This window comes from Lytechinus variegatus, chromosome 10 (assembly GCF_018143015.1).
Source record: "Lytechinus variegatus isolate NC3 chromosome 10, Lvar_3.0, whole genome shotgun sequence".
In the NCBI taxonomy this organism is placed as follows: Eukaryota; Metazoa; Echinodermata; class Echinoidea; order Temnopleuroida; family Toxopneustidae; genus Lytechinus; species Lytechinus variegatus.
The window spans coordinates 8505750-8532595 of NC_054749.1; the positions used below are offsets into that span (position 1 = coordinate 8505750).

Genomic DNA, 26846 nt, shown 5'->3' on the forward strand with positions numbered 1-26846 from the left:
TTGTGTGTGTCAAAATCAAATATAATGCTGTGATATTTTAGATTAGGTGATGATGTTTAAGTATAAAGGATTGGAATGTCTGAAATCAGTGATTACCTTGTTCTTAAAGATGGATCCAGTGGTGCTTTAGTGATGTGGAATTGGTTGCTGTAAAAAGGATTGTGATTAGTTTCTCAGTTACATATCTTATCCTGTCTATCTGAGATTAACTCGATTAAATAATGGATTTCTGCTTTTTGCCACTTCAGGGCCATGGTTGATCAGGTGCAGCTAGCTGATGATGTACTTCTATTTGTGTGTGTGTGTGTGTGTGTGTGTGTGTGTAAAGATACACAACAATCAATGCCAGCAAACATAATTCTTGGGAGATGGGGGGGGGGTACCAGCAAACATTTATTTTAGAATAATATTTTTTGTATATTGTGTATATGCTGCAGATGTTTGTTTTCACGACACTGAGCATGCGCAGTGCAGTCTCAAAAAGGGGATGTCCCTAAATTTGATTGAAAATCCACGGTTGAATCCGTGGATTGGTTGAGTCCACGGTTGAATCCATGGACTCAACCGTGGGTCTGGTAGAATCCGTGGATTTTCCAGAATGCATGGACTCAAAAATCCACGGATTCTAAAATCCGTGGATTTTGTAGAGTCCACCTTTGTGAATTCGGGCCATGGAATCACAGCCGCATTACGCGCGCGTCAATGCGAGCGATATTACTCTAGTGTCAATAATATACATCTCTATGCGCGCGACTCAAAAGTCCGCAACATAATAACATGCACATAGAGATGTAGAAACATGCACCACCGCTATAGCTATCCGCACACAATTTGTGCATATCAAGCACTGATCTCTAGCTCTAGAGATCAGTGATATCAAGCTAGCTGAGCTGAGCTGAGCGCAGCAACTCTTATCATAAGCCTATATGCTTTATTCATCTGCCTTAGACAAGTTCCGAATAGCTTGTAATTTGCTCTCCTTGTCGTGGAAGATGGCATTCCGTCAACTTTGTTGGTATGACAATGTTATTATTTATGAATGGGTTATAGATCTATGCTTAATTGTTTATTATGATTACTGTAACGTGATGGATCGGCTAGATCTAGATCATAGAGATATATACTAATAACGCTACTAATATATCTGTATAATCTAGATCTACTAAAGACGAACGTATACTGCGTTTCTCTCCCTCTCTCTCTCGCATACTAATAACGCTACTAATATATCTGTATAATCTAGATCTACTAAAGACGAACGTATACTGCGTTTCTCTCCCTCTCTCTCTCGCATACGCGTAGTACATAGCTAGCAATGTGTCAAGCCTATTCACTAGTCGCTCTGTAGCAATTTTTTTAATACTATTTTTGCCTTCGCCAGGGTCAGGGTCAACGGAAACGGGTCTGTGGCGATATGCTGAGCGCTAACAAAAGATCTTGCTATGAATTTAATATGAAAAGGCTGCAACAACAATTGCAGTGATATTGAATACCGTATAATATAGCCATGAAGATCGTTAAACATGCCAGGAGCAGCATTACCTTCCCCTCATGTAGTATCGCATTTTATTTTCCGAGCTATACGTGTAGCGAGTCATGCAATAATTTTAGGGTTTCTTTTCAATTTTCAATTTTACAATAATTTGAACGTTTGTCTAGAGGCCTTTCTCTTATGTCTGGAAAGTTTAAGCTTAAACAAACTCTAAAAATATCATATTCTTGACAAACGCTATCCTGTCTTTGGTTCACTGTTTGAATATGTTTATTGCTACCATGACACATTATTGACTTCTCCATTGTATGGATGAACCTGATGTTTCATATTCTCCACATCATGCATTCTTTTTTGGATACACTACTTTGGGAGGTGTTGAAAGTAATCTTACATAAACCTATATACTGTTTTCATCAATCTATACACCCATTCGAATAGCATCTGCTACAGTAATTATGTGTATTAGAATCCGAGAGAGAGCACTATCTTAGGCTCTTTTCTGCGATAGCATATAGATCTAATTTCGACTTCAAAACAGTTCAAACTTTCATTTGTTTTTAAAACCATTTTCACGCTGATGTTGCAATCTCGTATATCCGTTCGAATTCATTCAACAATCGTAATAATTACTTTACTGTGTTAGAGAAGCTATAGAAAATGGCAATAGCTCGAAGGAAATATCTATTTGACAATCATCGGTATATGGTTAAATATAGAAATTTCGATAGAAAGAAAATAAAACGAAAACAACCCCCCAAAATATTATTTCTAAGTACAAAGAGTCATTAAGTAGACCTACGCTACAGCCATCCATCTTCAACAGGAATCAGACTCAAGACAACTCGTACCTTGTTAAATTAAGATGTTTTTAATGTAAACTTGTCAGTCTCAACATGATATTATAACCGTAACATGTTAACTGATCTCAATCTGTCAAAAACAGAAGTAAAAAAAAATCTATGTATGACCGAGCAGATGACACAGGTTGAATCTGAACCCACGAGAGTTATGCCTACACTGTTAAAAAAAACGTGATTTTACAGAAAATAAACAGAAGATTTTGCAGAAAGCAATAACAGAATCATTCTGTAAATTCATAAAACAGGAATTTTTCTGTAATTTAACAGAACAGGTCTGTTTAAAAAGGGGAAAAGGATGTTTTATTCAAGGAAATTTGTAAGATTCCATACTCCAAATACCAATTTCTTGTAAGATTACGCAAATCGGTAAGATTACAGGTGTTCTCGAGACTCTGCTGCAGGAACTTCTTTTATTTTGAGGATAAATTTTCTAACAGTGTAACAGACAATCACTTATTGATTTAATTTGTATTTCTGACTCACTTAGTGTCATTATTACAAATAACAGGTTTAAGTGATTACTATGTAATATATACTGTCATTAAAGGTTAATATAAACCTCTCCAAAGATAAACAAATTTAGCTCGTTCAAACATTTTTATTTTGACACATTAAAAGATAGGAGCAACATTGACAAGAAAGAACTTTATTCATCTGGTCAGGATGTAGAAAACTTATGGAGTACTTTATAAGTACTCTGTTGGAAATTTGTGATAGACATGCCCCATTTATATCAGCGCGTCGTAAGCAAAGAGGTGTAACATGCATTAATGAATATGCTATCTGAATTTAGCACGAGAAAGGGATTACTGTCAACAATTCCGAAAAACCAAAATAATATGTTGGTGGCAAAAAATTCAGCATTTTCGAAATAGAGTAAACAATTTGAATAAGCTTTTTAAAAAACCACTATCAGAATGAATTTCAGAACTGTGGTAATATTCAGAAGAAAGTTCTTTTAAACCTATATCAAAGTAAAACAAGAAAGAATTTAATGATGTCAAACTTACAAAGGGAAATGAACAGATACCTACCATGATCTAAACAGGCTCATCAAATCACATACTTAAGCATTTTCAGAAGGGCAAAAACAGTATTTGACAGTTCATTTCATGGTTGATAACGGGAGATGAACAATGACTGAGACAATGGGTCATGTCTGTTTCATGCCTAATTCAAAGAATATATTGCATTTTTGTTTTCATTGCCTTTTTAGTTAAGAAGGTACTGAGGTCAAGTTAATTCAATGTAACTTTTTAAAAGAAAAAAAGGTCAAAATTTTATCAGGTAAAGTTCCTTTTTGAAAAGTGTGATTGACTTGTGGATTCCCCTTTATTTTCAGGTGATTTCACTCACATTTTCTGCATTGATTCCCCTTATCAATCATCGAACAAATTCATTTTTTTATGTTTCTTGTCCTTCTGAACATGCACAAGATTATGATGTGATGAGCTGGATATGATTAGGGGAATGTCCCTGCTCAGATCCTGGATGTACAAATGGTGGTCAACATAGAAAGAAATGCATCACTGCTGCACACTTGGAATAGGCCAAAATGCACCACCGTTACGTAACAGAGCGTGTATACAAAACCGTTTAAGCGCGACCATTTATATTTTCATACATTTCAGAATTAATTCAGCCTTAAGTCAGAGGGACATTTTTTTTGTGGGGGGGGGGCTGTCAGTTGAGGCATTAATTAAGTATTTTGGTTTTTTGGTGTAACTAACTTGCGTTTTATGCGATTTGCAATCACCTAATAATCATTTGTAAATTTTGTGATTTATTTCAATTTGTTATAATAAAAACAGAATAAAAAAACATTATCCTTTCTCGAATGTCAATTTAAATTCAGTGAAATAAAAAGAAATTACGTTTTTTAGGCATTGTCAAAGTAGATGGCACACATTACAAGCTTCTTAAACTGGCGGCTCTTTTTAGTAGAACCACTGGTATATTTATACAATATGACTTGCGAACACGAATTATTCCAAGAGATTGAAAGACGGTAAGAATTACTCTAATACATAAAGGAGGATCATATGATGTCGATAAATTCAGACCGATATCTGTTCTACCTGTGGAGCGTTGTGGCCCAGTGGATTAGTCTTCGGACTTTGAAACAGAGGGTCGTGGGTTCGAATCCCAGCCATGGCGTAATTTCCTTCAGCAAGAAATTTATCCACACTGCTGCACTCAACCCAGGTGAGATGAATGGGTACCCGGTAGGAAGAAATTCCTTGAATGCTTTGAGCGCCTAGGCAGCCCAGCTAATAGTCTAGATCTGGACGTTCGTGGTTATTTGTTTGGAAAACCCTGCACTCATTCACCGCACACATAATATACCCGCCCGACTTTCACCTACCTCCACAAACAAAGTCGGGCGGGTATATTATGTGTGCGGTGAAAGCGTGCAGGGTTTTCCAAACAAATAACCACGAACGTCCAGATCTAGACTACCCAGCTAAAGCTGGGGTAATGATAATAGCAGGGCCAGCTGGGAGAACAGTTTTCGTAACTGAAGCGACTTCCTGGGTAAATATACCTATATTATTATTATTACCTGCCTTGTCTACTAGAAAAGACAATCCACAATCAACTTTATGAATACTTGAATGAAAAAAAACTGCTAACGAGTTCCCAGTCAGGTTTTACCTTTGCATTCTACTATTACATGTCTAACTGAATTTACAGACTATTTGTTTGATATAAATGATCAAGGACGAATCATCGGAGATATTTTCCTCGATTTACGTAACACACAATTTCATTCTTGGAAAAGTTAAGTATTATGGAATCAAGGGTAACGAATATGATTAGATGAAAGCATACTTAACAGACAGGAGACATTTTGTCATAGTTAATAATTGTATCAGTGAAAGTGTAAAAATTAGATCTGGCGTTCCACAGGGATCCATATTGGGTCCATTGATATTTTGTAATTTTATCAATGATATATGTACTATGAATTTGAATGTTAATTCTAAAATGTCTCTTTATACAGATGATACTGCTCTGTCCTGTCATGGTGTGTTATCTAAGGAGGTTCAAAAAATCTGCAAAGTGATTTTGATGTAACTGGCTCAACCGTAACGGTATGCATTTGCATCCAACAAAAGACAGAAGTCATGACTTTTGGTCATGAGAAAATATTGAAAATGATGCTTTAATGATAAAATATTGAAATGATCTCATAGAAATGTAAATATGATCAAAATACTTGGGTTGTAACACTTGACTCTAGCATGACATGGGGTATCATGGTTAAAATATCTCGTACGATAGGTTGTATTAAGAGAATCAAACCATTCCTTCCGCCATATTCTAAAGAATTTATATTTTGCAATGATTTCACCTTAATATTGTTGTACATCTTGGGGAAGCTGTGCAATAATAAACACCATTAAGATACATAAACGGCAGAATAAGTATGCCCGAATAATTTTGAATAAGGACTATCTTACTCAGTATTAGTAGTAGTAGTAATAGGTCTAGTAGTATAGTAGTAGTAGTAGTATGTGCTTGTACTCTCATCAATCCCTCTAGATCCGCTTCTTGATACGCGCTAAATTAAGCGTAATTTATACAGAAAATCTGCATAAACCATGGACTCAACCGTGGGTTTTCAAAACCACCTTTGTGAATTCGGTCCTTAGTACTCTGAAAGGTTAAGTCAGAGTTCAACACTTTTTTTCTATTGCTTGTGCGTACGTGTTGTTAATTTTTTTGCGCGTTGGTATAATGACCCCATTTGTGTCACGGAGTGCGTATTTCAGGACCAGCAGCATAATCTCCCCTCAGTGTTGTATATGATGTCCCTAGTTGTGAATAGAATATTAATAATAATAATCATAATAATAATATTAATACATGAGAATTGAATAGCGCACTTTGCATCTTGATTAGATGCTCAAGGCTCGTTAGAGCAGAACAACAAAAACTATTTACATATAATATGTGTAGGCCTATGCGTAGCGGGGCAGTATTTTACCCAATGCGGGAAGCATATTGTCCAGTTAGGTTAAAAATATTCAGCAATTACTTTAGAATGGGATTTTTTTATCACACTGGATAAATAAAAATGCCCCAAAGAAATGCCCAAGATTGGTTGGACACATAATTACCCTCATGGAGCATTTTTACCCGAATATTTTAGAGTGTACTACTACCACTACCACTACCACTACTACTACTACTGCTACTACTTTTAATACTACTACTACTACTACTGCCGCTGCTACTACTTCTACTATTACAACTACTATTACTACTACTACTTCTACTACTACTACTACTGCAACCACTACTATTACTACTATTACTACTATTACTACTACTACTACTACTACTACTACTACTACTATACTACTGCTGCTGCTGCTATAGTAGTAGTACTAGTAGCAGTAGTAGAAGGAGGAGGGGGTAGTTCCCTATCAAATGGAGTTGCATTTAATGTAGTCTCCACAGGACTTTATAATACAGGTAACTAAATTAATGCTGATGATACGCCAATGTTAGTAGTAATAGTAGTAGTAGTAGCAGCAGCAATAGTAGTAGTAGTAGTAGTAGTAGCAGAAAAAGTAGAAGTAGTAGTAGTAGTCGTAGTAGAAGACGGTTAACAGTATATAATTTTTATCATTAACAGAAATAAAAATCAGTTTGAAGAGGAAACATCATGTCTACCTGGAGTGAGAAAGCAAAAGGTTTGCGAGACACCAAAGATGTGGATGAACTTGAGAAAAAATATGACGAAATATGCGAGTACTACGATGAGGTAAAACAGAATTATGAGTATCTTTTTGTATTTGTCGTATTAAAAACTGCTGGACCATAGACGCCATGTATGATGAGTAAACACAGAAATTTGGGAAGCGGAAACCCATCGGCAATCCTCATCGGATATCGAGCATATCGTTTTTGCTTTTCAATAAAAAAAACACATTTTCTAGGGTGGGCTCCCATGCCTTCCAATCTTGCTGCACGGGATAAAACGGATCGAGGGGGTGGGGGAAGGGTGTTCCATTCAAATTCAAATTTATTTATTTCACTTCCATCAAACAAAAACAAATTGTATACAATATATAAACATAAGTATTTGCATCCGTTGCAAAGCAATAATGCATATGTTGTGAAAAAAAAAACACTTGGACAATTTTTTTTTTCAATCTTTTTTCCCTCCACAGGGATTTTATTGGCAATGAAAAATCAATATATACAGAGTACAATGAATAATACAATCACTGATATAAACAATGAACTGACAAAATAATTTTACATGTGTAAGTCAAACAATAATAGTAGACCAGCCAAACCTCAAAAAGTGCTCTAGATAAGGATTCGACGGCAAAATTTGTTAATGCTTGGCATCCCAGCTAATAGTCTTGCAAAAATACCCAGGAATAGCGTACGGCCGGATGCCAAGCGCAATTTTGCGTGAAAGTGTCATTTTTAGCGTAAAATCTGAAAGACTGTCAAAAATCACGCATTTTGATATTTTGACGGATTATCATCATATTTTTGATTATCTTTGATATGAAATTATTTTTATTCAGAATTTCAAATTATAAGTCTACTAAATATGCATTTCAAATTTGAATATTACACATACATATATAGCACAGGGAAACATAAAACAGCGATTTCCTCGAAATAAAAGTTTGTGAAAACTATCAATAGTTTGAAGTTTTTTTACGCAACATAAATTCTTCGATTTAAATGCGTTTATCCATCGAATGTATAGTAAATGTCCTAGTGCCACAAATATTAAAAGAATTTTCAAGAAAGATGGTAGATATCTCATTTTATGTTATCCGAAAGGATACAATGTGCATTTTACCATGTGCGCATTTTGAAAGAAAAATGGAAAATACCGTACATTATGTACATAATTACATGTATAAGTACATACTAAAGCGAGTTTTTATTTACATGTAAAAGTCCATAATAAAGCGAGTTTTTAATTGGATAGCACAATTTGTCAATTCCTTGCATCCCAGCTAAAAGTCTTGCGGAAATACTGAGGAATAGCGTACGGGCGGATGCCAAGTGCACTTTTGCGTGAAAGTGTCATTTTTAGCGTAAAATCTGAAAGACTGTCGAAAATCACGCATTTTAATATTTTGACGGATTATCATCATATTTTTGATTATCTTTGATATGAAATTATCTTTATTCAGAATTTCAAATTATAAGTCTACTAAATATGCATTTCAAATTTGAATATTACACACACACATATGGCACAGGGAAATATAAAACCGCGATTTACTCAAAATAGAGGTTTGTAAAAATTATTAATGGTATAATGTTTGTGTTCCGCAGCTCAATTTCGTCAAGATTTAGTGCTAACCGAATAAATACTTAATAATTGTTGTCATGTCACATATAGTGAGAACAAATACTGAAATAAGATGCAAGATATATATCATTTTATGTTATATATGCGAAATATAACGATGCACATTATTTTATCAGATGCGCATTTCTGATAAAAAAATAAACAGCGCACAATATTACATCGATATTGCACATATCTTATATCAGTGCGATACTCGTCATGATATTATATAGGATTATGTTTGCTTTTGTAGGGTTCGATCTTCTTGCTATTTCCACGAATGAATTGGTGCTGAACTTAAATCTACCTGTGGCGATATTCAGAAATAGGTCTGATATTTAATTTGCCGTTACCATGGCAGCATTAATTTTACAGGAATATCTATATCCAAAATCATAAAAACATACATGTATGAATAAAGCGATTGAATTAGCATTTTTAAACCACTCTGTCAATCTACATGTTACTTCAGTTATTTGATTATCAAAGTATATTAAAAAAAATGGCCGTTGCACGGCAGTACCTATTTTTTGTCTCGTCGGCATTGCAGAGCAGGACTAAAGGAGCCACTTCTCCGGTGGAGGTGACGGTAGTTTTGATTTAACAGCGTCATATCAACCTTGAAATCTTAACCAAAGTTCATTTTTCAAAATTTCATTATAACTTTGAACGTATAGAAAAAAATTAATGACACTTTAATTTTAATGACCTTTGAAAGGACAAGTCCACCTCAAAAAATTGTTGATTTGAATCAATAGAGAAAAATCAGACAAGCACAATGCTGAAAATTTCATCAAAATCGGATATAAAATAAGAAAGTTATGACATTTCAAAGTTTCGCTTATTTTTAAGAAAATAGTTATATGAACGAGCCAGATAATCCAAATGAGAGAGTTGATGATGTCACTCACTCACTCACTATTTCTTTTGTTTTCTATTGTTTACATTATACAATATTTCAATTTTTACGACTTTGACGATTATGACCTCCTTGCCTGAACCACAAAATGTTAAGATAATGGAATTCCACAGGTTCAGGGAAGAATGAAACTTTATTTCACATGAGATTGACGAGAAAATGAAAATATTTCATAAAATAAAAAACAAAAGAAATAGTGAGTGAGTGATGTCATCAGTTCCCTCTTTTGCATAATGACCGAGATGTGCATATAACTGTTTTGTGAAATAAAGCGAAACTTTAAAATGTCATAACTTTCTTATTTTACATCCGATTTTTGATGATTTTTTCAGTTTTATGCTTGTTGAATTTTTCTCTTTATTCAAATCAAGTTTTTGTTGGGGTGGACTTGTCCTTTAAAGAACTTATTCATGTAATTATGTTTATAATTTACAGTATCTTCAATTTTACACTCAAAATGCCCCCCCCCCTCCCCGATAACTTTTGCATGTCCCGTTTCGGAAAATATCTCTTCCACCTTACTTAAAAAAATTATTTTGATATTTGTGACATTACAAACGAACGATATTCAATAGATGAACCAATTTAAATCGAAGAATTTGAGTTGTAAAAAAACTAAGAGCTATTGATAGTGTTCACAAACTTTTATTTCGAGTAAATCACGATTTTTTGTGTCATTTTGCCATATATGTGTGTGTAATATTCCAAATTGAAATGCATATTTAGTAGACTAATAATTTGAAACTCTGATAAAAACAATTCCATATCAAAGATAATCAAAAATATGATGATAATCAGTCAAAATAGTAAAATGCGTGATTTTCGACAGTCTTTCAGATTTTACGCTAAAAATGATACTTTCACGCAAAAGAGCACTTGGCATCACCCGTACGCTATTCCTCAGTATTTCCGCAAGACTTTTAGCTGGGATGCAAGGAATTGACAAATTGTGCTATCTAATTAAAAACTCGCTTTATTATGGACTTTTACATGTAAATAAAAACTCGCTTTAGTATGTACTTATACATGTAATTATGTACATAATGTACGGTATTTTCAATTTTTTTTTCAAAATGCGCACATGGTAAAATGCACATTATATCCTTTCGGATAACATAAAATGAGATATCTACCATCTTTCTTGAAAATTCTTTTAATATTTGTGGCACTAGGACATTTACTATACATTCGATGGATAAACGCATTCAAATCGAAGAATTTATGTTGCGTAACAAAACTTCAAACTATTGATAGTTTTCACAATCTTTTATTTCGAGGAAACCGCTGTTTTATGTTTCCCTGTGCTATATATGTATGTGTAATATTCAAATTTGAAATGCATATTTAGTAGACTTATAATTTGAAATTCTGAATAAAAATAATTTCATATCAAAGATAATCAAAAATATGATGATAATCCGTCAAAATATCAAAATGCGTGATTTTTGACAGTCTTTCAGATTTTACGCTAAAAATGACACTTTCACGCAAAATTGCGCTTGGCATCCGGCCGTACGCTATTCCTGGGTATTTTTGCAAGACTATTAGCTGGGATGCCAAGCATTAACAAATTTTGCCGTCGAATCCTTATCTAGAGCACTTTTTGAGGTTTGGCCGGTCTACTAATATGTGTGTGTGTAATATTCAAATTTGAAATGCATATTTAGTAGACTTATAATTTGAAATTCTGAATAAAACTAATTTCATATCAAAGATAATCAAAATTATGATGATAAGCCGTCAAAATATCAAAATGCGTGATTTTTGACAGTCTTCCAGATTTTACGCTAAAAATGACACTTTCACGCAAAATTGCGCTTGGCATCCGGCCGTACGCTATTCCTGGGCATTTTTGCAAAACTTTTAGCTGGGATGCCAAGCATTAGCAAGCATTAACAAATTTTGCCGTCCAAAGTATAAAAAATCGTTTTGGCCGGTCTACTAAGAGATTTTTCAATCGAAACCATCTTTTGTCAAATCTGTGTTGGTTGAAATTAAGTTGGGCAATGTATTTTTCATTTTGGTAATAATTGATTATTGATGATTTAATGATACTGAAAAGAGGAATTGTATTGTTTATTTTACAATCATACACAGTTTTCCTTACTATAATAAAAATACAATTGAGTGCACAATTGTTTTTTTTTTTGACAATTTGGGCAACACATTGGAGGTTTCAAATAAGTATACTATTTTTCAATAGAAATTAAATTAAGATGGAAATGGAGGGACCCACTAAAAAGCAATGCTTGTACAATGTGGGCCCCTTAAAAATGATGACTTGACAGAGATGATGAATTAGATTTAAATTGAGGGTACATTATAAGATTTTAATAGAGATAATTGAATTTAGTCTTAAAAGAGTTCAAAGATTTTGCAGTTGTTTTATCATTATGAAGTGAGTTCCATAACTTCGGTCCATCATATATAAATGTGTTCAGAGCCAGCAAAGTTCTTAAAAGTGGTAAATGGAATTTACCCAATTGCCTTGTTGGATAGTTATGAATGGATGATTTTTTGGAAACATCGAATTGTTCCATTCTTAATATCTATTACATGAAGCCCGATAACAATCGGAGGTCTGCATTGTAACATTATTCTCTTTAACAATTCTTCAATTTGGAGCAAAGTAATTTGAGTCAAATATTAAAACATTGATGCTGCCGGGGGGGGGGGGGTATCCACTGGTTAGTTATGGAGTCCCTAGCCATAAATACAAAACAAGAAAAAAAGAAGCGTGGAATAATTGTTGATTCTTCTTTCAATTTTGATGTAAATAATATGTACGATATATCTATGAATGTATTCAGTAGATACGCATTTTCCTAGGCTTGAATATAGAGAAAACACAATAAAAAGGAGCCCCTGGCATAATAAATCACTGAAAACGCTTTGTCGCAAAGAGAATTCCCTTTACCACAAGTTTATTAAAAATACAACATCATACACAGAATTTGTTTATAAAAAGCAACGGATTATTGTAAATTCTGCTGTTAGAAAAGCTAAGAGAGATTGAAAGAAAGTTTGGTTCCGTTAAAAACGATTTAAAGGGAACTTGGGAGGTAATTAATGTTTTGAAAAACAAAAAGAAATCTGACTTTTCATCTCTGGTGGTTGACAATACATGTTTAACAGAACCTTGTGATATTTTGTTGCATTTTAATCAATATTTTGTTCCTAATGGAGATAGTATTCTTGATACCATACGTCTTTTTAACAAGAATCCGTCAGACTTTTTAACTACTGTTTACCCACATTCATTTTTTTGTACAGCCATATCTGAAGCTAATGTTATAAATGCTGTATTTGTATTAAAAGATAGCAAGAGCCTGGGGCATGATGAAATTGATAGCAGAGTTTAAAAAAGTCAATTCATGCAATAGCTTCAGTCCTGTCACATTATTTCAATATTTCTATTGAAACTGGATGCTTTCCAGAATCTTTGAAAACAACCAAAGTCTTGCCTTTATTTAAAAAAAGGAGATAAACATTTGTGTACAAACTATCGTCCAGTTTCACTTTTATCTATTTTCTCAAAGGTATTTGAAAAACTAGTTTATAACAAACTAATGTCCTTCTTAAATAAACATAATATATTATACAAAAAATAATTGGATTTCGATCCGGACATTCTACATGCATGGCTCTGTTGGAATTTATTGAAAATCTCAATACAGCATCTGAAAAAAAATATTGGGTTGGGTATATTTCTGGACTTGTCAAAAGATTTGACTCAATAAATCACAAAATTCTATTATATAAACTTCATCATTATGGTATAAGTAGTACTTTTTTTTAGAATGGTTTAAGAGTTATTTGAGTAACAGACAACAGTTTGTATCCATCAGTGGTATAAATTCACAATTACTGCAAATTAAAACAGGCGTGCCGCAAGGTTCAATCCTCGGCCCCTTGTTATATATCAATGATGTCCAATATGTTAGTCACCAGCTGTGCCCTATTATTTTTGCGGATGATACAAGTTTTTTTGTCAGGTAAAAGTATTGTCGATTTAAATTATATCCTGAATGTAGAAATACCTAGGATCGAAGAGTGGTTTCTTGTAAATAAGTTGGTTATTAACTCTTCTAAGACAAATTATATGATATTCAAAACAAAAAAATGAAACTTTTGAACAATCTTAGTGATATCTACTTGAACGATAATAGCATATTATAAGATTCTACAATTAGTTTTCTTGGAATCACTCTATAGATGAAAACCTGTCATGGTCTTCTCATGTAAATGTAATTTTACAAAGATATCTTATGCTATTGGTGTTATATTTGGATTAAGACTTGAAGATCATTGAGGTACGAAAACTTGAAGATCATTGAGGTACGAATGAACCTTTGATTTTAGAGGCTAGATTTGCCATTTCAAAGACAACATTCTCTCATCTCCGTTTTCGTCTTTTGACTTCTTTTATTTTGATTTTGCTTCTTTCCTCAGGGAATGCATGATCCACATTTCTTATACAACGCTCCTTATGAAACAGCCAGGGCGGTCATCCAGCTTGAGCCGAATCGAAATGTCAAGATACTTGATGTTGGATGCGGTACAGGACTTGTTGGGGAAGAGGTGACTATTTCTATAAACAGACCCTGTCTTACATCTCTCGAGAAAAAGGAGTAAATCATGATATTCGTTTCTTAGACCTCTTTAAAGTTCGTTCTTCACTACACAAAGCTAGCTAAATAAGCTTTATATGAGAAGTTTCAGCGGGACAAGTTTTGATCCAAGTAATTGGCGGTTATTGGATATGTTATTTCGGTGGTTCTTTGCTTAGGGCCCTGAAAACTACATCTTAACAGGGGTGCTGGTTCAATTTTTACAATCAGAACAACGAAAAAAACAAGGTTTGCCTACAAACTGAAGGTGATTGTGGTCCAGGGAAAATTTGTCAATGAAAAAAACGGATTTTTGCTACAAAAGAAAGGTGACTTGGGTTTAATTTCTGCTATTTAGCATACATACTAGTTTCCAGGGATTGATGGCTGTGTACGCAGCACCTCCGTCCAAGGGAAATCTTGGGTGGTATTTCGGCACCCCTGCTTCCCAGGGCAAATGTCTTTGCTGTTTCTATATCTTTCACTGTTAGATGAATTTCTACTTTAAAAGTATCATAGGCCCATGATTGTTGACCTTACAATGACGGGTCGTTCTGTCCTATACAAACTTTATTTTTTGATAACTTCGTATTCATTTTGTGAGTATTATTTCGCTCTCTTTTATTTTATTTATCTTTTCTCATTTGATTACATATGTCTGTATTTGTATTTGCTATTGGTTTTGTTATCTATTTTTTGAGGGGCCTGTTACAACCGATAATTGGGACCTTTCGCAATCATCACGGACGCTAGTATTAGGGTCCCCTAACACAAAAGTTAACGCTTAATCATACACTTGATTTTTAAGATTGATTGTGCATTACAGTCAATAGAATCAAACGTAGAAAACTGCTCTACGATCAATGCTAAGCTTTGTGTAACAGGGGGGTTACAGGCCCTACAAATCTGCTTTTCGTGTGCAAAATCCCTTTCCGCGACACCCGTACCGCATACATGCATGTATATTACGACTGATGGCTAGAGATGTTCAAAATGCAGAACCTAAAATAGATTTATGACATGGAGAAGAAAGTGGTTTTTCAAACAAATCGAGAACATATTGAGTGAGGAAAAACTTACTGAATGAAGGCTTAAATATAGATCATTACAGTCCATCGAATCGATATTACATTTAATGTGGATTATTGGTGGATCACTGGCAATTGATTTCATGGATAAGATCAACCTCTCCAGCCGAACATTTCGCATGCGTTGATATGTACACATCATATGCGATACCTTTGAACTCGTTTCCTTTTGTTTCTTTGTTTCTTTTGTTTACTCCTTATACACAAACGATATGCCTCTCGCACACGATGTGAGGGGCATTATGTTTTACATTCCCCAGAAATGGGGATTAGATTCAAATTCCGGGGGGACCACTTCCATTGATGAGTGGATACCAGGCACGACCATGGGGTTTCGAAAAGTACCCTAAACATGCTAAACAAGGGAAGCAATTCTTTTCCAGATTATGAAAATGCATCTCTTAACAAGTATTTGGCTTGTGTAACCCTACAAGTATTGAATATATATCCCTTATTTCAGCATTTTAAACATCGTTTTGACACCCTTATAACGTTACATAGGCCTATATACGTAACGTACCTGCCCACTCTGTCCCCTTTTACGGGTGGTCGCTACTGGTATCCACTAATCAATGGAAGTGGGCCCCCCGGGCGGCCTCTCGAGCTCTAGGAGGAGTCAAATGTGGCTTTGGAAAGTCGTCCTCAATCGGATAAATCGCTGTTACCATAGTAGCAACCAGAATTTTGCACACGAAACGCATATTGAGTGTTTCCGTCGCAGATGCGAAACGAAAAAAAAATCTCATGTCACACAATTTGCATTGCAGGACTGAGTTTTACGACCATGATGACGGGCCCAAAAAGTCCCTTCCAAAGTCAACGACCGTTGTAAATAAGCGTTCGCGTCCTCAAACGAAAGGTCGGGAATGTCGCAGCAACGCATAATGTCGCAATCTGCGACATTATGCCAAGAGCGTCCGACGCATAATGTCGCAGTCAACGCATAATGTCGTAGTTTTTCTTACGCATAATGTCACATGTCGCAACGCATAATGTCGCAGCAAATCGTCAACGCATAATGTCACATGTCGCAACGCATAATGTCACAGCGGTATTTTCTTCAGGACTCGAGCTACAGATAGGATATAAAACATACTTTGACTTAGTATTTTGAGACACGAAAAAGAGAATGAAATTATTTTGAAATCAGGATTACTCTTTGTATGGATATTAGTCGCTTTATTGCCATTTCGTCTACTGCCTTTTCCCCACTATCGCATGGTCTGATATCATTTCGTCTACCATTAGTTAGTCAACTATCAACATAGTCCAATAACCATTTCGTCTAATTACCATCTCGTCTAATAGCCAGTTGGTCTAATAGCCGTTGTGTTTATTATCATTTAGTCTAATTGTATTTTTTTTTTCATTTTATTTTATTTTTTTCATTTTTATTTTTTCAGTTGGTCCAACATCCATTTTGTCCAATATCATTACGTCTATTACCTTTTGGTCTAATAGCCAATTGGTCTAATAACTTGGTGTACTCCCATTTTCATCCATGTTCCATATGGTCTAACTTCAGTTGGTTCGCTATCACTTTGTCTAAACCCATTTCGGCTAACAGTCATTTGGTATCGTTGCCATGGGTCCAATCACCATTAGGTCCTATCACCGGTTCTAGGACAATTACCCCCCCCCCAGAAAATCACCTTCCGGACAACCACCTTTTGACATTTAGCCTCCGAGGACAATTACCCCCTGAGGACAATTACCCCCGAGGACAATTACTCCCGGACAATCACCCCCTGGACAATTATTTCACAGACAATTACCCCCCAGCAAATGCCCCCGAGGACAATGATTCCCCAGACAGTTACCGCCAAACAATTACCCCGGAAAATCCCCCCACCTTCTCTCTGGCATAAAATAAAGCGTGACCCCTAGGGGGAAGGGGGCACTCGACCAAAAAAGTGGTAGGGGTGTGCCGCGGACGAGACAAAAAACGGGGTCCTTGGAACGGATCGCTAGCGTGTCAGTGCTGATGCATCCCTGTGGAACGGACATGCGTGCATGATGTAGCTAGCCCGGCGGCACGTCCGCCGGGTGCGCTCGCGCAGAGGTGATGGTCGGACAGCGCTCTGCGGCCGCATTTCACCAAAATTGCAGCTCATTGTAGCAGATCAATGCGACCGGAACGGCGTAACGAAAAATATGACAAGCTTTGGAGCGGATTTCTTTCTTCTTTTTTCTCGATAAGAAAATGTTTTGCCTTGGAGCGGCTTTCTTTGTTCTTTTTCTCAATAAGACAAAGATGCTATGCCTTGGAACGGAAATTTGAGTGTAAAAATGGGGGTCCCCTCCGCGGCACATTATTATATACTGAGTGCCCCCCCCCGGGCGTGAACCATTATAATATATTATATATATATTTTCTACTTTATCTTATGTTAATAACTTTCTCTCTTATCGCTCTTTCTCCTTTTTTCTCTCTCCCTCTCTCTCATTTTCTTTTTTTCATTTTTTCTTCCTTTTCCGCCTTTTTTCTTTTTTTTTGTTTAGCAATGCCTTCTGCATCATGAAAAATGGGGGTGGGGGCTTGCGCTATATAGCTACGCATATGTACATCAGAAAATGTGTAAACTGGCCCACATACTAAGTTTTCATAGAACAATTGAACATACATGAAAAGACACGATTAGACTTAATAATCACAAATGCCTAATTTCTCTGATTCCAACTGATCAGATTTTTTCTTGATTCATTTGGGGTTTAATTTCAGGAAAAATCAGGAAAATAGATAAAACATTAAAAAGACACCTTTACAAGTAGAAATATTGAAAGTCGGTAACGCACACCATCAACACTACTATTGACAGAAGAACCTATAAACCTGTTATTTTAAAACAATTCATCTAACAAGAAGCTAAGAATTATGAAACAATTGGTGCACATTCCAGATTAAGATGTGGATTTAGTTTTAATACAGTAAGCAAAAAAAAAAATGCCAAGATAATATACACAAGAACACCTTGTAATTTTACTATTTAGGCCCTAACTCTGTGCACTTCCTTTGTCTAGGGGATTATTGTCGCCGGGGCAGGGTAATTGTTCCCGTTGGTAATTGTCCTCTGGGGTAATTATCCGGGGGTAATTGTCCTCGGGGGGGGGGGTTAATTTTTTCTAAGGGGTAATTGTCCGGGGGTAATTGTCATCGGGGGGTAGTTGTTCAGGGGGTAATTGTCCGGGGGGAAATTGCCCTAGGGGGTAGTTGGCCGTCGGGGGTAATTGTCCTCAGGGGGTAATCGTCCTCGGGGGTAGTTTTACAGGGGGTAGTTGTCCGGGAGTAATTGTCTAGGGGGGTAATTGTCCAGGGGGTAATTGTCCGGGGTGTAATTGTCCTCAGGGGGTAATTGTCTTCGGGGGGTAATTGTCCTCAGGGGGTAATTGTCCTCGGGTGGGTAAAATTGTCAGGGATTAGTTGTCCGGAAGGGTGATTGTCCGTGGGGTAATTGTCCTAGAACCAATGATTGGACCTATTGGTGATTGGACCCGTGGCAACGATACCAAATGAGTGTTAGCTGAAATGGATTTAGACAAAGTGATAGCGTACCAACTGAAGTTAGACCAAATGGAACATGGACGAAAATGAGAGTACACCAAGTGGTTATTAGACCAATTGGCTATTAGACCAAAAGGTAATAGACGTAATGATATTGGATAAAATGGATGTTGGACCAACTGAAAAAAATACAATTAGACTAAATGATAATAAACACAACGGCTATTAGACCAACTGGCTATTAGACGAGATGGTAATTAGACGAAATGGTTATTGGACTATGTTGATAGTTGACTGACTAATGGTAGACGAAATGATATCAGACCATGCGATAGTGGGGAAAAGGCAGTAGACGAAATGGTAATAAAGCGACAAATATCCATACAAAGAGTAATCCTGATTTCAAAATAATTTCATTCTCTTTTTCGTGTCTCAAAATACTAAGTCAAAGCATGTTTTATATCCTATCTGTAGCTCAAGTCCTGAAGAAAATATCGCTGTGACATTATGCGTTGCGACATGTGACATTATGCGTTGACGATTTGCTGCGACATTATGCGTTGCGACATGTGACATTATGCGTTAGAAAAACTACGACATTATGCGTTGACTGCGACATTATGCGTCGGACGCTCTTGGCATAATGTCGCAGATTGCGACATTATGCGTTGCTGCGACATTATGCGTTGGTGCGACATCATCGGTTGTAACAGGGCCCACATTGCACAAGCATTGCTTTTTAGTGGGTCCCTCCATTTCCATCTTGATTTAATTTCTATTGAAAAATAGTATACTTATTTAAAACCTCCAAATTGTGTAAGTGTTTTTCACAACATATGTATTATTATTTTTGTTTCTTTGCAACGGATACAAATACCTATGTTTGTATATGGTATACAATTTGTTTTTGTTTGATGGAAGTGAAATAAATAAAATTGAATTGAATTGAATTACTTTCTTTCGGTCATGTTAGCGGTAAAAGGTGACAGAAGAGGGATTAATATCAGTCCAAGAAAAGGGATTAATATCAGTCCAAGAAAATTGTAAAGTCTTGTTAAGGTTAATATAAAGAACATGTACTCCGTCTACTTAATAATATTTGTCTATTGACGTGGTCATAAATTATGTTTCAGATAGTATGGTATTTTTTTAGATTTATTTCTTTGACGTGTATTTCTTCGTAATATATAGATACTTCCACCCAAGAAAAAATGTTGATTTGAATTAATAGAGAAAATGAAACAAGCATGACACCGAAACTTTCATCAAAATCGGATGTAAAGTAAAAAAGTAATGGCATTTTAAAGTTCATCGATCTTAGTTTTCACAAAACAGTTACATGCATAACTCATTTACATGCAAATTAGGGAGTCGATGTCCCTCACTCACTAATCATTTTGATTTTTATTGTTTGAATTATATTACAATATTTATATTTTACAAATTTGACAATAATTACCAAATTGACTGAATTACAAAATGTTAAAACAATTGTAATACCACATATTCAAGGAGGAATGAAACTTTGTTTCACATGAAAATGAGTTATAGTATTTCATAATACAAAAGAAATAATGAATGGGTGAGGACATCAGTCCCTTGACTTACCGACCAGGATGTGCAATGCAAAAAGCTGTTTTAAGAAATTAAGCAAAACTAAAAAAAGAATATCAAACATTTCTTATTTTACAACCGATTTTGATGATATTTTCAGTGCCTATGCATGTTGATTTTTCCCCATTTTATTCGAATGTACTTTTGTGGCTCATATTTGAGCGATTTTCTCTTCAACTGGACACGATGATGTGCATAGGATTCTTTCTTTCTCTTGCAATCTTATGTCCAAAATCTACATAAATGTACCTTTTGTTTACCTTTGAGATAAAAACCGGCTAATCCTTAGTACAAACTATTATCTATCTATCTTTCTTTCTTTCTTTTTCTCTTTCTTTCTTTTTTCTTTCATTCGTTCTTTCTTGATTTATTTATAATGTAAATATCATTATCTATACTAATTTATCCATAACGTACATTGGTCTATTTCCCCCATTTGCCTGCACACGCTCTTCTCTTTCCTTTGCCTGTATACATGCAATTCATGATAATACGCTGATCCATCTTTTTCCTTCCTTTTGTTTCATAGCTATTCAAAGAAGGATACACGAATGTCCACGGAGTGGACATGTCTGCTGGTATGCTGAAAATTTGTGAGAAGAAGAATGTCTTCTCGAAGCTGGTTCGGGCTAAGTTTGATCCAAGCGAACCTCTAGAGTACGTTGATGGTAAGCATATTAATAATGCTATAAATTTTATATACATATTGTTAAACTTCTTCACTGAATATACACTCAACTGCGCAAAACAATGATACTATTACCTAGGCAAAATGGCATTCGAGGATTTTTCCATATACCGCATTTACCTCACATGGGGTTGAGTGTAGCACAATGTGAGTAGATTTCTCCCTGATGGAAAACACGCCATGGGCATGGCTAGTAATCGAACCCACGTCCTTCGGATTCAAAGACCTATAGCAAGGTAAAAAGGTAAAGTAGACAGATTCGGATTTCTGTCCAGTATCCAACTGCATGGTCAGGGTCGGATGGATTTTTCTGCATGTCTGCTTCCTGTCAAATCCCTTTGGTAAACAATTTATCGGAAAAAGATGCATTTTCTCTCTTGCTCTAGTTTCTATACGTCAACTCTTGCCTACACACAGCTCTCAAGAGAGTCGACATATGATCTTCCCCTTCCCCTTTTTTCTTCTCGATTATGGAGATTAAAATATTTTTTATTTAAATTCTTATTTTTAAAGGATTAATAACATTTTGGTGCAATACTTGCGAAGCATATTATTCAAAACTGTCAAAAATTAATAGGAATGCACACTGTACGTGTGCACCGCTAGGGGTACTCGTATAGGGACAAGCCTGTGCACCCCTAGGGATGTACAAAGGGACGAAATTCTGACTGTGTAGTGCATAGGAATCTATATCATATTGCAACATCTATACACTCTAAAAAATGAAGTGCTAATTCAGCTCTTAAAGAGCGTGCATAGTGACTGCACTTCGGAGTGCTGATTTTTCTCGTTCAAATTTGAACTGGACAAATCAGCACTCCGAAGTGTAGTCACTATACACGCTCTTTAAAAGCTGAATTAGCACTTCATTTTTTAGAGTGTAGATGTAGAATGCCATGTTATCTGCCAATATGAGTGCGTTAAAAATGTAGGCTTTGCGATTCACAAAGTTGAATTCTCATTTTTTTTCCCATCAGGTTATTTTGATGTCGTTATGTCCTGTGGAACGTTCGTCCCCGGTGCGCATTTGAACCAGACATGTCTCCCAGAGATATTTCGCCTCCTAAAACCCGGTAAGGTCGATGAATGTATGTATCAAGGGCCTAATCGAAATGCAATTCTTTTAACACACATACAAAAAACACCAAAAAAATGAAAGTGCTTGCAACAACTTCAGGTTATCAACGGAGAGCTTACTATTCATAAATAATATCTGTTAGAATGGAGATGCGTGGGTGGAATTCAATAAAATTTAACGTAGTTTGCATTTCACAATAACCCCCCCCCCCTGCTACTGTGAGCACTTCACATCGTAACTTTAGCTAGAATATTCGAAGATTTCCCAATGCCCAGTGGTTTTAGTAACACATTCGATTTGCCGGTAATTTACTGATACTGGTTGTTTGTGTGTTTTCTTTTTCACCATGCACAACATAATAGAAATAGAATATGTTACATTGATAATAATAATAAGTAGTAGGAACTAAGCATAACAATGTTATTTTTGAAATGCAGAGTCCCTTAAATAACATCGTAGGTATTAAGTAACTAGTTTAACAAAAACGTGACTTTAGGTAATATGATTAACAAAGAGTATTGGAAAGTGAAAATGTGTAGGTTCGAATAAATAGAGTGAGATCCAGAATGTAAAAATATGCTGGATCACTGGTTTGAAGAGTATATTCACAATTGCTTCGTAAAGTATTGCTACATTTAATCTAAATTCATCGATTTTGAAACTGAAAGCAAGTGCTGCACCACATATTGTCACACCTGCTTTGTGCAAAATATGAGACCACAAATTATCGCCCCATTTCATTAACACTTAACAAACAAACAAAATAGGTCATGTAGAGTTGCAAATGCAATTAGACCATTTGGCTATTAGACGAATTGTCAATTAGAGCAAATGAGAATTAGATCAAGTATCCAAGTATATGTTACACCAATTGCAAATTAGACCAAATTATTAGTAGACAAAATGGGTTAAAGTGATTGGTTAACATTGGTTTGACTTTTAAAAAATCTGAGCTAGAAGGTCACACCTGTCACCTGTGTCTGTGATATCTTACAAGAATGAAGCCCAGAAAAAATTGCGTTCAAAAATAATAATCTAGTGCTTCAAAAATTGAAATATAAAGTGTCCGGAAACACCATCTTAATTTCATCACAAACACTTATGTGTACTATTTAGGCGTCTATCAGACGCCTATTTACAAAATCGGGTTTGCCTTGTAGTTTTAGCTTTTCATTCTCAATAATGCACACATGTTTCATCTTGGTTTGAGAATTTTTTTGAATTGGCTGCTCACAAAGTTAAACAATACCTTTAAGCCGATGTGTTATCAGACAAACTGAGAACTAGTCCCAGTGTTTTTAGACCACGTAGATAAAAAACCTAATTTTCCACGGGCTCTGCTGCTGTTCTATTAGCCTCACCGAAGTTAAATTGCCAGTTGGTCTAATCCCAATTTGACTAATGGCCGTTAAGCCTCATCCGATATCCTAAACATGGTCTTATTCCATTTCGTCTACAACCAGTTTATCTTTTGGTCTAATTGTCATTTTGCCTATGTACCATTCCGTGTAATATCCATTTGGTCTAATTTCTATTTGGTCTAGTATCTATCTATCTGTGGAGCGTTGTGGCCCAGTGGATAAGTCTTCTGACTTTGAAACAGAGGGTCGTGGGTTCGAATCCCAGCCATGGCGTAATTTCCTTCAGCAAGAAATTTATCCACATTGTGCTGCACTCGACCCAGGTGTGGTGAATGGGTACCCGGCAGGATTAATTCCTTGAATGCATGAGCGCTGAGAGGCAGCTTGAGCTAAAGCCGGGGTAATGATAATAATAACAACGCGCCTCGGAATAGAATATTTCTAGATAGATGGCGCTATATAAATGCCTATTATTATTATTATTATTAACACCATTTGGTCAATTCCTGTAACAGACTGGAAATAATTATTTGGGATTTAGACCAAAAGGTGATTAGACCATTTGGCAATTCGACGATTCGGCAATGATACCGACCAATTATATTCTATCAACTCTTATAAATTACACTGAGTGGAAGTTACTAGATTACTACCACGAATGGGTTTCGCTCGTATGATACTAGACGATCAGAGAGTTTGACCAACTGCTACTGCAAGACCAAGTTGATATAACTCCTAAAAACTAATGATGATAAACACTGATTATAATACGCACCAATACATGCACACCCTCACACACACCAACACAAAACTTAGCCTGACACAAAGCACATAACTTTACCGCAAACAACGACGCATACCCCGACACACACACTACACAGACTGGTGGTTGAAAACAATTTGGGTATGGGGCGACAATTTGTGGTCTAGTTTTCTTATTTTGCCGACACAAATTGGCACATTATGCTGAAGAATTTGAGACCGGCACCTGCATCACAAATTGTCACGAGGCGAAAATTTGTGCAGGGGTGACAATTTTGTGGGTTCAAAGTTTGCACAAATTGTCGCGGGGCGACAGTTATTTGTGGTGCAACAAACAAGTTTTATACACTTTGGCTAACAGAAGATAATTTTACTGTCGACAATCGTAATCTCCAACCTCATGATAATTTGTCACATTTTAGATTGTAAATGATTGACGATCACGAAAGTGTTAAAAATGACCCAACTATAATGATTTTTTTTTCTAGATCTATCTTGCTACTGGTATATCATTGGTTTATTTCCAATTCGTTTAATTGCTGATGTGGTTTACGGTACACCATGTGGGGTGTTATAGAAACAGTGGATAGAAGAAGAGAGGAGGTGGATAGGCGAGAAAGTGCAGATTTAAGAGTAGAGTATTCTTTCTTGAAAATAGTCCTGAAAACTGTAAACCAGAAGGAATGTTGAGTGAGAACAGCTTGAGTAGTAGAGCTGATGAGGAGATGCTGGCTTGAGTCGGCGAGTAGAGATGATGAGTAGTAGAGAGACTCGACGTTTAGGACAGGTTGACTGTCCGTCTTCAGGAGTGGAAAAAACGAAAAAAATTTGTTTAATGTAAATTCGTCAATTTGTCAACTCGTCTACTCACCACATGGTTTACCCTAACTACATGGACTGCATTCAGTCTTAGGCAATTCCGCCTAATAACCAGTTGGTACAATAGCCATTTAGTCCATATCCCATTTGGTCTAATTGTTAAATTAGATTGTTAAATGTTAAATTGTGCAAAATGAATGAAAATGAAATGGATATTAGACCAACTGGTTATGAGCCGAAATGGTCATAGACGAAATGGTGATTAGACGAAGTGATGATTGGAACAAATGTTTGTTAGACGAACTGTTGGACAAAATAGCATTAGACTAAATGAAAGTAGACCATGTGGTGAGTGGACGAGTTGTCAGTAGACGAATTGGCAATTTACCGTATCATTGATCATCAGAAACAGCATTAGCTAAAGAAAATGATACATTAAACGAAGTTGTTTTTTCACTTCCTCATATCTTTTCTGCATTTACATGCATTAGGTGGATACATGGTGATTGCGACTCGACAGAAGGCTTTTGAAGAAGAGCTTGGAGGCGTTAAACTTAAAAGTACCTTACCACGTTTTGTCGAAGAGGGCGTTCTGGCGAAACTGTCGCACGATGTGATAAGATACACGACAGAAATTAACATCGACATTCCTGGCGTCATATTGTCATACATTTTACTACCAACACAAAAAGAGCAAAATACCGAATGACCGCTGGCAAGGGAAAGGTTTCATTAAATATTTTTGTACAATGTTATTAAATAGATAATACATAAATAGTGCATATGATCACAATAGTGCTGAATGATACTTTATATTGTGGAAAGCTCGTATTTGGTATTAAGCCGAATTACTAGTATATATACATCCGATCACTACACATTAAATATAGATTGAAAATTATCACATGTTATCAACACAATATCCTATTATTATATGTGCACATATAAAAACTTTCAGTGAATATGTATAACGAATTCCAAAACAACGAAGATTCAAGGCTATTCTATAAAGTAAAAAAAATGTCAACTGTAGGTCTACATGTAGTTGTGTTGTCTGAAGTATGAACATGGGCCTACAAGAGGTCATCATAAAAATGGATTATCCTAAGATCAGTCAATGAAAAACGTAAGAAATCTTTTTATATAAGAATGAGAAAACGCTCAGTAATAAATTAGTTAATGCACGCAGTGTCTACTGCTTTGAGAATGGACTGGATAAGTATTGGAGATGTAAACCAGTAAAGTTCAAGTTTGAAAAGTAAAACCGAGTGGCCTCTACTGTTATCTTGGTGCTTACGTGTGTGGGGGAGATCGAGATGGGAGCGTAGTGGTGTAGCAGTTTCGACCCTCGCCTTTGGCGAAGTGATAATCCACGCATGGTCTCTCCCACCCAGGACAATTGGGTAGGGTCGGTGTAAAAATGGCAGAGGTAAAAAGGACAGAGGTAAAAATGGCAGAGGTAAAAATGGCAGAGGTAAAAATGGCAGAGGTAGAAATGGCAAAGGTAAAAATGGCAGGTAAAATTTTTACCTCTGTCATTTTACCTCTGCCATTTTTACCTCTGCCATTATTACCTCTGCCATTTTTACCTCTGCCATTTTTACCTGGCACCAATTGGGTACGGGGGGGGGGGGCGTCATTGTCTCTGGTTTAGCAGGTGTGCCCCTAAAACAGGCCTCGAAAAAAAGCTATGAATCCAGTGACCGGGTAGTA

General features: G+C 35.9%; 1 protein-coding gene across 2 annotated transcripts; it reads left to right on the top strand.

The window, feature by feature from the left end:
* The first annotated feature begins 836 nt into the window (after positions 1 to 836).
* Positions 837 to 26554, top strand: LOC121423162 (methyltransferase-like protein 27). 2 transcript variants are annotated; one of them, XM_041618464.1, is made up of 7 exons: positions 837 to 1015; positions 5360 to 5450; positions 7001 to 7129; positions 14064 to 14192; positions 20955 to 21093; positions 22091 to 22186; positions 25625 to 26554. In XM_041618464.1, the coding sequence occupies exons 3-7, from the start codon at positions 7031 to 7033 to the stop codon at positions 25840 to 25842; spliced, it is 681 nt and encodes a 226-aa protein (XP_041474398.1). In that variant the 5' UTR covers positions 837 to 1015; positions 5360 to 5450; positions 7001 to 7030; the 3' UTR covers positions 25843 to 26554. The 2 variants fall into 2 exon arrangements, with proteins under 2 accessions (XP_041474398.1, XP_041474399.1); XM_041618465.1 differs by lacking the exon at positions 5360 to 5450.
* The last annotated feature ends 292 nt before the right edge of the window (positions 26555 to 26846 follow it).